Here is a 12,155-nt window from a genome sequence, read left to right as displayed (position 1 = left end):
GCCCACTTGGAATAGACAAGAACAGTTTATAAGTTAACAAAAGAACAAGATTGCCACCTTCTACTGAAAAGGGACAAAGAGTTACAAGCAGGTATCCCCTATGGGATACAAGGGCAGCAACTGAATAAACCAGAGTGAAAAAGAAGTAAGAAACAAAAACAGCAAGATCTATTACAAATACATAGACAGCTTCTTTTAGCCAGGAATAAGCGTTTAAGATTGTTGAGTTTTAGAAATCTCTCAAAGACGCAGTGTCCCACACGTGGTTTCTGAAACACAACACACTACTACTAACTTCACAGATAAGATTAAAATATAAGATATCCAGGCTTTAAAATGAAAACACACAGCCTACATATTCATATTTATAAAGCACATCCTCATAAAACCAGTACTAGCCTCAAACAGACTAAAAGTACTCAGTTCTCACCTCATTTATGCTACAGAGAACATTTACTCCTCTGAAACATACCAGAAAATTAAAAAACTGAACAAACCCAAAACACCTCCCACAGCATGTATCACTCTAAGAAAACAAATCTCACTTTTTCAATATACTATCTGGATAACACATACACACCCCAAAACCAGATACTAACAATATTTAACTGGTTATCAGGCATTTCTATACCCCAGGGACTATATTGAAGTGTTTAAAAATTAATATAATACATACAGCAGAGAAAAGCACCACCTTGAAACAAACTCTCCCCAAAATCTATGCTATCAAAATCATAGTATGTTTTAACTGCTACTACAGTTAATATGTGGAAACTATGTAGATAAAATGTAATAGTTACATGTTAGAGATTGTGAACAACAAAAGAAACTTGTTTTCTATGAAAAAATACTACTCACAGAGTAAGTAAACAACCCAGTCTCCTCAGTTCTGTTCTTCAAAAAGACTATCAAGTATCTTTAAAAGATCATAGTGGAAACTAGAATTTATAAACTCCAACAAAATAACAAAACACTACTGAATATTGTTCTCAGATGACTTCATAACTGTTGCTTTTCCTCCAAAAAAAGAAAATTATCTATTTATTTGAGCCCTAGCCACTAGAAGAACAACCTGACCATCTCACTTAGACCTCTGTTAACATCCTTTGTTTCTCAGGCACCTGCTGCCTTTTCTCTTTAATAGTTTCTGTGATTGAAGCAATCAGGTGAAGCTTAACTAGTCTTCATTTCTATTTAACATTAGAATTGCACCTGAGGAAAAACTTCTGTGCTTAAAGACCTGTTATTTTCTTCCTAAATGTTGCAGGTGCTTTAAAGGAAGGTATCAGCTCTCCATGAAAAACCTTCCATTACATCTTCAGGCAAATGCACCACCATTGCGATACTAATGCACCCAGCAGAAACAGATTTAAAAAAAAAAAAAAAATTTAAAAAAATTGGCTAATTAACGATCTAAATTTGGAAAAAATAAAGGCAGGTTTTTTCTTCATGCAAAATAGCTATTGTTAACATGCAAGAAAATAGGAATCGGGACAAACCAGTTTTTTCCATTCTAGGACCACAGTAGCCTTGTGAGGATCATAAAATGTTAAAGAAAACCATGACAAACTTCTGAAAATAAAAAAGACACGACTAGAGATTAAATGAAAAAAACTCTCCAGAAATTTGCTTGAAAACCTTTTTGGTTTTTTGCTTTGACCAGTGCAACTTCTTGCAGAAGCATCTTATTTTCAGACTTTGAAATGTTAGCACAAGTACTGCCATGCAAATAATAAATAATTTTTAATCCTCCATAGCGTGAAGTTTTTTGAGTAAGGTAGATAAGGCTATCCTGCTAAAAGTACCTCCGTGTTTGAGCACCAAACATTTATTGTTCGTTTATTGAAGCTTCAGGCAAAAGTTAAATTTGTGTTTCTTCTAAGTATCTTGCAAGATAAAATATATTTTACTTCAACGAAAGCCCTACAGGCAACCCAGAAAAGTACAGAAATGATGAATGTGTTTATCTCAGAGAAAGGTTCTGGTATTGCAAGGCACCTGGGCAGTGGGGAAACAAACCTTTTTCCAAAAATTTATTCACCTTTACAAAAACATGACGGTTTTACCTTTAACTTTTTGCAGGCTCTAATGTGAGTGGGGAATTGTCGTCTAAATGCCATGGCGCAGAATAGTCTCGGGGTATTTTGGCTGCTTTAATACCCAGTTTGTGACACGACTTTGTTGGCCCAAGATGACCTATGGCAGTAAGTTAGGGTGAGCTTAAGCCAAACGACGCTTGTCTGGCTCGTCAGCACTAACCAGGTGAGAATGAACGAAGACGAGAGCGATCGCCGTCTCTTTCTCTCCTCTCTCTGGAGGGGGTGTCAGGGCAGCGCTGTGGGAACGTCCCCCCGCGTTAGGCGGGACGGGGCTGCTGGTGGGCTCAGCTTTGGCGGGTCCCGCCCCGCGGGCCCCTCGGCCCGGCCCCGCTGCAGGGCTCTGGGAGCGCCTGGCTGCCGGCGCCGAGGGGAGCTTCCCTCAGCTCCCGAGCGGGACGGCGGGGGGCAAGGAATGGCGAGACTCATCTTCGCGACGTCCTGAAGGTGAGACGAGCCACAGCGGAGCGGGAGCAGCGGGCAGCCCGCGCCGCCCTGCACAGCCTCCCCTCAGGGGGGGCGATGCCTCAGGAGGGGGATCCCTCAGGGGGGGACCTCTCCGCGCCGCCTCCCTCCTGCGAGGAGCAGAGCGGCTTGTGCATCTCCCGGTGGAGGCCACGGGGACTATCCGCCCCGGTTTGGGCGCGTCTCAGCCCGTTCCGTGACGGCGCGTGCCCCGCCAGCCCGGTGAGAAGGGCGGGGAGGGGGGGGTGTGTGTATGGCTCCGCCTCAGCCGCTCGCCGCCAGGGGGCGACATGGCGGCCGGGCCGGCGGGGAGGGGGCGTAGTCTCGTGGCCCCGCCGGGTGCGCTCCCCGCGCCCCATTGGCCGCGCGCCGCAGGGGCCGTCGGGAAAGAGGCGGTGACGGCGGCGGCGGAGTAGAAGGGGCGCGAGCCGTTGGGTGGCGGCTGCGGGCTGGGTCGTTCGGGGCGCGCCATGAAGGAGACGTGCGGGTGAGGCCGCCGCCCGCCCCTGAGGGGATGTTCCCGCCTTCGTGCCCTGAGGGAGCTGGCGCGGCGGCGGGTTGCGCGTCCCCGGGGGGGTTATGAGTGGAAACGTGCCTCTTGTCAGGGAAAATTCTCCTTTAAATGAAGCGATCAGCTTTTTTCTTGTGAGGGCAGGGAGTGAGGGGACGGGTGAAGGCTCCGCGGCTGCCCGAGCTTTTGATTTTGGCGCGCTTGTGCGTCAGGGTAACGGTTGCCACTGTCCCAGCTGTGCTGTTGTCGCCTGGCAACCGCTTGTTGGTTGCGGGTTGTCGCCGGCGGTGGCTTTGCGCTGCTTTGAGGCGGCGTGTCCAGCTCGAGTGGGGAGGAACAAGTGTGTTTTTCAAAATGTGGGCGTCAGAAACAAGGTGCTTTAGCTTGCCAGCAGGTGTCTGCCCGCTTTCTTTTTAGCGTGAGTTTGTGCGATAGGAATGAAAGCTGGAGAGAGTGTCATGTCACTGAAGGCCACAGGGTTGGGGGTTTTCTGGTGTGTGTTGGTGTTTAGGGTTTTTTTGTTGTTGTTGTTTTATCAATTTTAGTGATTCAGGAGCTGATTTCGAGTCACTTCTCTTCCCGAGTGGTGAGGGTGGAAGAGGCTAAAGGGGCAAACCTCGACCCGGGTCGAGGCAAGGTGACTTCATGAGTGGGAGAAATCCGTTGGTAGTGAGCACTCATACACCCTGCTCTTCGCTGAAGGCAGCTCCCTGAACTGTAACACTATAAACTCGTCCCTTGGAGTATGCAGGACAAATGGCTTGCAGCTTTGTAAAGCTATAAATAAGTGACAAAACCTGGAACAAATCAGTTTAACTTCTTGTATAAAATTTGGATCCATCAGAACAGAAATACGTTGGAGTTATTCACTGTGGGGGACAAATCATAGCAAAAGTTTGCAAAATATTAAACTGCACCAGAGTTCTCATTTAAACAGAAGGCTGGTGGATGGATTGGTAGTGTGTCATGTATGCTACTTAATCTCTTAAGAGCCTTTCTTTCTATATACCTGGCAGTCTGGTACACTTGAGAGAAAGAAGTAAGATTTTTTTTTTTATATATATTTTTTTTTTTTAATTACTAAAGGGAGACAAATTGTATTGGGCATAAGTCACTCTTTCAATAAAACTTTGAGTGCTGTTTTTCTCAACTTTTAAGTTGTGAGATCAAACTTTTGGTAATACATGCAAGCAACTGAAATGAAAAAATCTACTATTGACGAAAATAATTTGATATTAATAATATCTGATATATGTAATTAATATTGCCCACTATGTCAATGTCTAATTACAGTCTCTGTAGGAAGAATGGGGCAATGAAAGGCACATAGTGGCCTTCTGTACACTGGAAGGATCTTGAATGCTAGCAATGTCTAAATCCTGTTCTTGATTTGCGCAAACTTCCTGAAGGGCAAGTTGTACAATGCGAGTAATACCGAAAACATGTAGGAAGTTGCTGCTGTAGGTGTTTTAATTTAGATGTAATGCACAGCAATTAAGCATAGGCTTTTCTTCTGTATTTGTTATGAAAGTGATACCATAAGAGAGGAAATATTTATTATGACTATTTTTACTTAGGAAGTGGAAGTTAATGCCTATAAAGAAAGCAAGACAAATTAGATCAAGGCCTAGTTACTACTTATAAGTAAACAGCTGTTCTGACTGGGGAGACTAGTTGATAGAAATACAGTCCGAATACCCTCCCAGCTTTTTGGAAAACATGTAGAGGAAAGTTTGAAAAATGAGCTCATGGAGAGGAAAAAACCCCACTAGATGACTTAAAGCTATGTCTGTAGTTGGATCAGTCTGCTTTGAGAGAGAGAAATTCATCGTTCCTCAGTGGAAGAATAAAGGCAACAATTAGAAATAAGGAGCTGTAATAAGCTGTCCCTTTTAAATTCTGTTGAAGCTGTCCTTTGAGCATTTCCTAATCCCATTGCAGCTGAAATGGGTCAGATACCCTAAAATAGTTATAAGTATCTCTTGAGTAACCCAGCTAAGATTTGGAGTTGTCTGTATGTGAAGTAGGGAAATACCCAGTTTGAATAATGGGATAATCATATCCAGACCCTAAGGCTAAAGGGATTAGACTCTTTGACAAGCGTGGTGAGTCCTAAAGACCTCTTGATGTGTCTCCCCCTTTTGCTACTAGTGTTTCTGTAGAGACCCTTGATCCATTAAGTACAATCCTTACCTCTTGTCCCACTCTTCTTTCTCTCCCTGTTTCAGCTGGTAATGCCAAGTAGGGTGTTTTCCTCCATTTTTTTCCCTTTCTAAAGCAGGGGCTCTATGGCGTAAAAAAAAAAAAAAAACCAAACGCTAATGCTGCCTTTAATTTAACGGTGTCCTGCCATGTCAGTGCTGTGCTGCTTCTGATTGCAAGTAAGTCTAAACATGCAGGGCAAGCGGAGGGTTGGAGGTTAAAACTCTGCCTTGCTGTAACTGGAGTTGCAGGGGCAACTTGGGGGCCTCCAAACCCAGGTGCCTGGTGTCCTCAGTCTAGGTGCCTAGTGCTCAGCCTAACTGGGCGGTGGGCTGGCTAAGCCAGCCTGTACAAACAGCTTAACTTGTGCTGCTTTATATGCTGACATGTATCTTTTGGATTTAGATAAAATAGATGTATGTACAGCTAAGCCTATGAACTATAAAAATTGAACACTGCGTTAAGAGTGTGAGGTCCTCGTAGCCACATTAGCTGCAGATTGGTTGATGTTTTCATTCATACTCTTCCATAAACAAAACCAAGGTAATACTGAATTTACTGCGTCAACTCTGTGTAACAGACCACTTAATTATATGTCCTTTCTCTGCAATCAGCTGTAATGCCCTTCCAGAATAAGTAGTAGCACAGCAAACACATTTAACTAAAAGAAGCCAGTGTTAAATCGTCTTGTTGAATGTTAGCAGGAAGCTGATGGGAATATCCTTAAATCAAAACTGAAATGCGTCCAAAACTTCTGCTGTATGTAGTGTCACCCTTAGTGGATTTCAAACCTTTTCATTTCCTGGTGATCAGTTCTAACTGTCTAGAGCAATGCCAATAAGTTGTTTTAAGATGGTAGTAACTTGAATCTTTTCTTCAATCCGCAATTTTTTTTTAAAAAAGTAATTGTGACTTCTAAGTTAGGTCAAGTTATCTAAAAATCATAAGCAGGATTTTTTTTTTTCTCATTTATGTTAATGCTGGGTAAAAGAGCAAAAACCGTTCTGGAAACCTGTGAGCTGAAGAAGGGTGTTTTCCAATAAGTTTTTTTTTTTGCTTTTGTGAAGTCTTCAGTATTTTATTTTTTTTTCCCCAAAGGACTTCTAGGCTGCAGAACCAGCCGCAAAGAAGTTATGGAATTACATCTCCAGTTAGCTTGGCTACTCCGAAGGACTTGGATTGTATTCACACACAGAAATTAGTTGAAGCACTGAAACCATTTGGGGTGTTTGAAGATCAACAAGAGTTGAATCACAGGTATAATAGGACTGTAAAATTTGTTAACCTTTTAGGTTTTTAAGGCAAATTTAACATGAGGTTTTTTTTTTTTCCACAGGCTTGTTGTTCTCGATAAACTGAGTAAATTGGTCAAAGAATGGATTGTGGAACTTGGTGAGAGCAAGGTAAGGATTTTTTTGTGTTTTTATCAGAACAGCTGAAGCCTTTTTATTTCTTTTAAAGGCCATACTATTAGGCCTTTATGCTACAGTTCAACTTTTAACTTTCTTTTTAAGTATTGAGTAGAGCTGTAGTAACTGCCATTGAAATAAGTTATAAAAGATACTTCAGATCAAGATCCTGAAGTCTTTGGGGCACCCAGTAAATTTGTGAAGTGACTCTTATCAGTTGACTTGTAGCAGTTAAAGCTGAAACAATGTATTGTGGGGTGAGATAGATGGTAGATGGGCACTGATCTTGTCCCAGACAGCCTCCAGCACCCACTCTAGTTTGAAGTTATTACACTAGACTTGCCTTGTGTAGAGCTCTTGGATTGTGTTAATTTATGTGTGTCTGCTGCAGGGAAGACTAATAATAGGTCTTAATTTGTGCATATTAATGAAAGGACCGATACATTACTCTTTTTTTGTTGCAATCGCTAATTTCAGAAAACCAGTATTAGTCTATTAGAGTAACAGCTCAGTACAGGAGTGAGAAGACATTGTTTATGGTCGTTGTAGTCTTTCTAAATAACTTGTATGCTAGTTAAACTTGCACAGAGGTCAGTGTGTATCTTATATTCTAAAGTAAATTTTCTCTTCTACCCACAGAATCTTCCGCCTTCAGCCATAGCAAGTGTTGGTGGCAAAATATTTACTTTTGGCTCTTACAAGCTCGGAGTGCACACTAAAGGTAGAACTTCTGTTGTCTGGTCACAGTTCATAGAATCATTGTTTGAGTTGGAAGGGACCTTTAAAGATAATCCAATTCCAACCCCCCTGCCATGGGCAGGGACACCTTCCCCTGGACCATAGTTTTAATGTTTGAAAGGGGCTTCCAACAATAACAGAAGAAATGGAATCTCTCTGCAGGTGCAGACATAGATGCTGTTTGTGTTGCTCCAAAACATGTGGAAAGATCGGATTTTTTCCAGTCGTTCTTTGACAAACTGAAACATCAGAAGCAGATAAAAAATCTAAGGGTGAGTAAGCTCTCTCCTTGGTAGATTGTGCTACTTCTATAATAACAATATTCATGTTAAAGACTCGTATTGGTAGCGAATGTCTTACAAGCCAAAGACATTGTTTCTGAGCACCTTCTAAAATACTATTTTATGCAGCATGAAAATGTTGAAGTCAAGCTCTTGGTTCCTTTCCGCAATGACTGTACATGATGTAAGAGTCTTTGTGGTACACTACTCCCCAACCCATGGTTTGGAAACAAGTCTGCTGTATCTAAAAGCAAGGTTGTCCCTAGGAGCCTTGCTTTAACCTTAGGTGTACTAAGGGGCTTGGAAAGAAGGTAATTGCATGCAGGAATAGGAAGGGGCAGCCTGAAAAGTAAGGGAAGTTGAATGTGATGTGGAAAGGCTTCTGGCAGTACCTTTGCTATGGAGTTTCTCTGGATGTAGTTCAGGATCTTTTAACTCGTTCGTCTCTGGTCATGTTCCTCTCTGGATACTCAGCCTGAGACTTTGGGAAGGGATGAGCACCGCCAGCTTCACATAAAGTGAATAGGAGCTGTGTTGTGAACTACAGAACTGTATCGTAAAATCACCTTCAGGCACATATGTTGAGTACCTTGCATGTGAGACTCAACTCCTGAAAAGTGTTTTTCTTAGCCTGGTCTTCCTCATGCAGACACTTTGAAAGACTTCATATGCGTGAGCCTTCGTTTAGATGACTGTCACCTGAGAACAGACTTGCAGTGGGCTGTGGCACAGTTATAACAAGGGGTCTACAAAAATTGAAAACTGTCCCATAAGTAGCTGATAACATCTCAGGCATAGTAGAAAACAAAAATTCAGAAGACTAGTGTGCGCTGTCAGGTGTGGACAGGACTTAGATTTCTCTGGATGTTAACCAGTAGTTAAATGGCTACAGAAATCTTTTTTCTTCCTCATTATCAGGGTAAGTACCCTACTACTGCTGATACCGATGGCTCCTTGTGCACTATCTGTTCATTATAATATGTGATCAGCCTCTGAATCTCTTGGCTAAACAACTTTTTAAAGCTGGTATTAGTACTCTATCAGCACTATACTGCTTGCAGTTTATTAACAATTTTTTTGGCTTGGAAGCAACTCGGTCTTTATACCGAGTACTTTAGCAGTGTAAATTCTGTTTTTTATCATAGTTCAGGAAAGACATTAAAGTAGCAAAAGATGTTTTCTTACGCAGTTGTCCTCTCCTTTACAGGCAGTGGAAGATGCATATGTGCCTGTGGTCAAGTTTGAATTTGATGGCATTGAGGTAAGCATTTCATTTTTTTTCTTGGAGTGAGTAAACCTTTTTCTTGCTTTGGAGTCAGGTGACTTTTCCAGGGACCTGTGACTATGCTGGTTTTGACCACAACCTATCCCAGGAGAAGACATTGCAGTAAAATAAGAACTTATAGGAAAATAAGCCCCTCGGAAGCCTGGCAGGCATGGGTACATCAGGGGTAGACCAGGGTAGCTTACTTGAACAGCATTTATCTCGAGGATTGTGCAGAGTGGGAGTAGAAGCGCTGTCCTTGCTAACCCTTCTTAGCTCTGACAAGCTAGCTTTCTACAGAGGGACGGGTGTAGTGTAGCTCACTGAATCATGTGAACAGACTAAATGTTTTGTTGCAAAGCAAAAGTGAAACAGTTGTGAGACATAATCTGGAAAACGGAAAGTAAAAAGACTCATCTGACTCCTGCCTAAGGTTTGTCAGCTGCAGGAATCTTTATATCTTGAATACATCTTATCCAGTGAATTAAGACCTGCGTGCTGTCATACCACAGCAAGTTACTGCTTCGTATTGCCTTCATGAAGATGCTTACTCCATGATCTTTTTGTGGCCTTTGTCTGGTACAGACGTTCACAGAATAATTTTCTTGCCTTGGACTGTTCTAAAAACTACATACTTTAGGATCAAAAGGGTTTACTGCCTAAAGAAAATGCTCTCTCCTTTGCTGAAGTATAGTTGAGATCATTGAACTTACATCTTAATTCTGTGATTAATTTTAAGTTCCCTTTTAATGGAAATTCTATGTTTAGAATAATCTTTGCAACTTAAAAAAAAAAGCCCTCCTTTCCCTAGCTTAAAAAGAAAAGGGGGGATACAATGAATGTTTTGTAAATAAAATGTGGAAATTCGAGCAGGTTTTGAGTTTTCTCGTAAATAAATCTCTTGGGAGATGTATCTATAGTAACATAATTCTAAAAGCAAATGTTAACCACTCTTTTTTTTTTGACTTGACTAACTGTCCCCCACTACTGTGCTGTTTGCAAATAGTGTGGCATTCTAACTCATGGTTGGCACTTTTTTCATCTTAAGATCGATCTTGTGTTTGCAAGAGTGTCGATGCCAACTGTTTCTGCTAATCTTGACCTTGGAGATGACTCGTGTCTGAGAAGCCTAGACATAAGATGTGTTCGGAGTTTAAATGGTAAGCGTGTTTACGCATTTTTTTAAAAAAGCTACTAAATTTGTTATAAAATGCACTTTACACAACTCAAGTTTCTGTACAAGATGCAGAAACCGATCTCCTGTATACTTGAGATCTGAGGAGGTGGTGAGTGGGCTCAAATTTAAATGTTTCAAGGAGCTGTGTGTTTAGATAGACCTGTATTTCGTGTTTCCTTGATCGGGGTGTATGCGTTGTTCCAGTTTGCCACAGAAACTGCTTCAGATGAATAGGTAGAGCACTTGACAGAGAAGACTGTGATAATTCATTAAAAAAAAAAAAAAATATTTGAAGTACCTGAAGCCGAACTTACTCCCTATTTAACACTGACTGGTTTAATTGTTGCTGGCTGTTGAAAGAAACCTAGCTTTCAGAATCCTGTAGAAAGGCTTTATTAAAAATTGACTGTAGTCTAAGCTATGAAAAAGCTTTGAGGGCACCATTTACCTGAACTGGTACTGAATGTTATGTGTCATCTGTAATTTTTAAGGTAATACAAAGCAAATAATCCAAACTTGCTTTCATAGAATGATAAACTGTTTACCATTGAATGGTAAACTGTGAGCTATTGATCCAGTATAGCACAAAACTGACTTGTACCTTTTTTCTTACAGGCTGCAGAGTTACTGATGAAATCTTACGTCTAGTACCAAACAAAGAGAACTTTCGGCTTGCACTCCGTGCAATTAAGCTGTGGGCGAAAAGTGAGTTATGTGATTTCTGTGATCTTTAAACTTTTCAGAGACACCTCATGCTGAAAGAATAAGATCACTAGAAGTATTTTGGCTCTGGATAGTTGTTTAAATGACAGTTTTAAGCTAAAAACTGTTTTTTAGTTTAGATGGAAGGTCTGTGCACGTGGTAGATTCTGTGTGGATTTTAATGGTGGGGGGAAGAGGGGGGAGTGCCTACAAGACAAGGTGCTGCATTGCTTATCAGGAACCTGACTATAAATGATAAAAACGACAAGTATAAAAGCTTGAAACATAAGGAATGAGATAATATCGTTTGTGTATGTGGCTAGAGCAAGTGCTAGAAGAGTGGCAGAATTTTTTCTTAAGCGACGTTGGAGTGAAGCAGTAGCGGTGTAGGCAGATTTCAGAGTAGCAGTATTTTGGGAAGTAGTGTGGTACTGATACTTTTTCTCATCACTGTTATGGTCAGCAATTTTGGCCTCATTACACTGAAAAAATAACTGACATTGAGGGTGAAATGTGCTAAGTATTGTCTGGACTGGGAAGTTGGTGGTGTAAATTTGAAGGCATATACTGGGGGATTAAAAGACTGCAGACTAACTACAATGTGTTCATTCTAGGACGTGGTATTTACTCCAACGTGTTAGGATTCCTCGGTGGGGTTTCATGGGCCATGTTGGTAGCGAAAACGTGCCAGTTATATCCAAACGCTCTGGCTTCTGTACTCGTTAACAAGTTCTTCTTGTTTTTTTCAAAATGGTAAGAGCTACTGTTTGAATATGCATGAAGTAACACTTCTAATGGTAGTTCTTTGTGTAAGGTTTACATTGACAACATTCAATCCTACCCTGAATTAAACGTCATAGTTTTAAATGGACTATTAGTTACTGGCTTTTCTTATATAGGGATTGGCCAAATCCTGTGTTTCTGAAACAACCTGGAGAGAGTGATCTTAACTTACCAGTATGGGACCCTAGGGTATGTAGACATTGAATTCAGAAGCCTTCAAACTTTCTTCTAACCTAAACTGATGCTAAGCAAAATTGTCTTAACATCGTAGGTGAATCCCTCCGATCGATACCACGTAATGCCTATCATCACCCCAGCTTATCCCCACCAGAACTCCACGTACAATGTCTCTGCATCAACACGAGCAGTGATGGTGGAAGAATTCAAACATGGTGAAGTTCTTCTCATTATTATTAATGGAATAAAAAGTGTAATTCTTGTTATATGAGACCACGTTAGCTGAGTTGGTTATATTCTGTGAGGCGTCTGCCCTTTCAGGTAGAAGCTGCCTCTGGGAAGTATGCCTC

General features: G+C 41.4%; 1 protein-coding gene across 1 annotated transcript; it reads left to right on the top strand.

Moving 5' to 3' along the window:
* The first annotated feature begins 3,020 nt into the window (after window positions 1-3,020).
* LOC141941940 (poly(A) polymerase gamma-like) lies at window positions 3,021-11,602 on the top strand. Its single transcript, XM_074864920.1, has 9 exons — window positions 3,021-3,048; window positions 6,373-6,531; window positions 6,611-6,677; window positions 7,323-7,404; window positions 7,584-7,693; window positions 8,910-8,963; window positions 10,015-10,126; window positions 10,759-10,848; window positions 11,460-11,602. The coding sequence occupies exons 1-9, from the start codon at window positions 3,032-3,034 to the stop codon at window positions 11,600-11,602; spliced, it is 834 nt and encodes a 277-aa protein (XP_074721021.1). The 5' UTR covers window positions 3,021-3,031.
* The last annotated feature ends 553 nt before the right edge of the window (window positions 11,603-12,155 follow it).

This window comes from Strix uralensis, chromosome 3, assembly GCF_047716275.1.
Source record: "Strix uralensis isolate ZFMK-TIS-50842 chromosome 3, bStrUra1, whole genome shotgun sequence".
NCBI lineage: Eukaryota > Metazoa > Chordata > Aves > Strigiformes > Strigidae > Strix > Strix uralensis.
Note: the sequence above shows the minus strand (reverse complement) of the source record. Positions and strands in the feature narration are given on the sequence as shown.

Coding starts and splice junctions, on each gene's coding strand:
- LOC141941940 (XM_074864920.1), top strand. Junction 6,532..6,610: donor CAACAAGAGTTGAATCACAG/GTATAATAGGAC, acceptor TTTTTTCCACAG/GCTTGTTGTTCTCGATAAAC. Junction 7,694..8,909: donor AGCAGATAAAAAATCTAAGG/GTGAGTAAGCTC, acceptor TCTCCTTTACAG/GCAGTGGAAGATGCATATGT.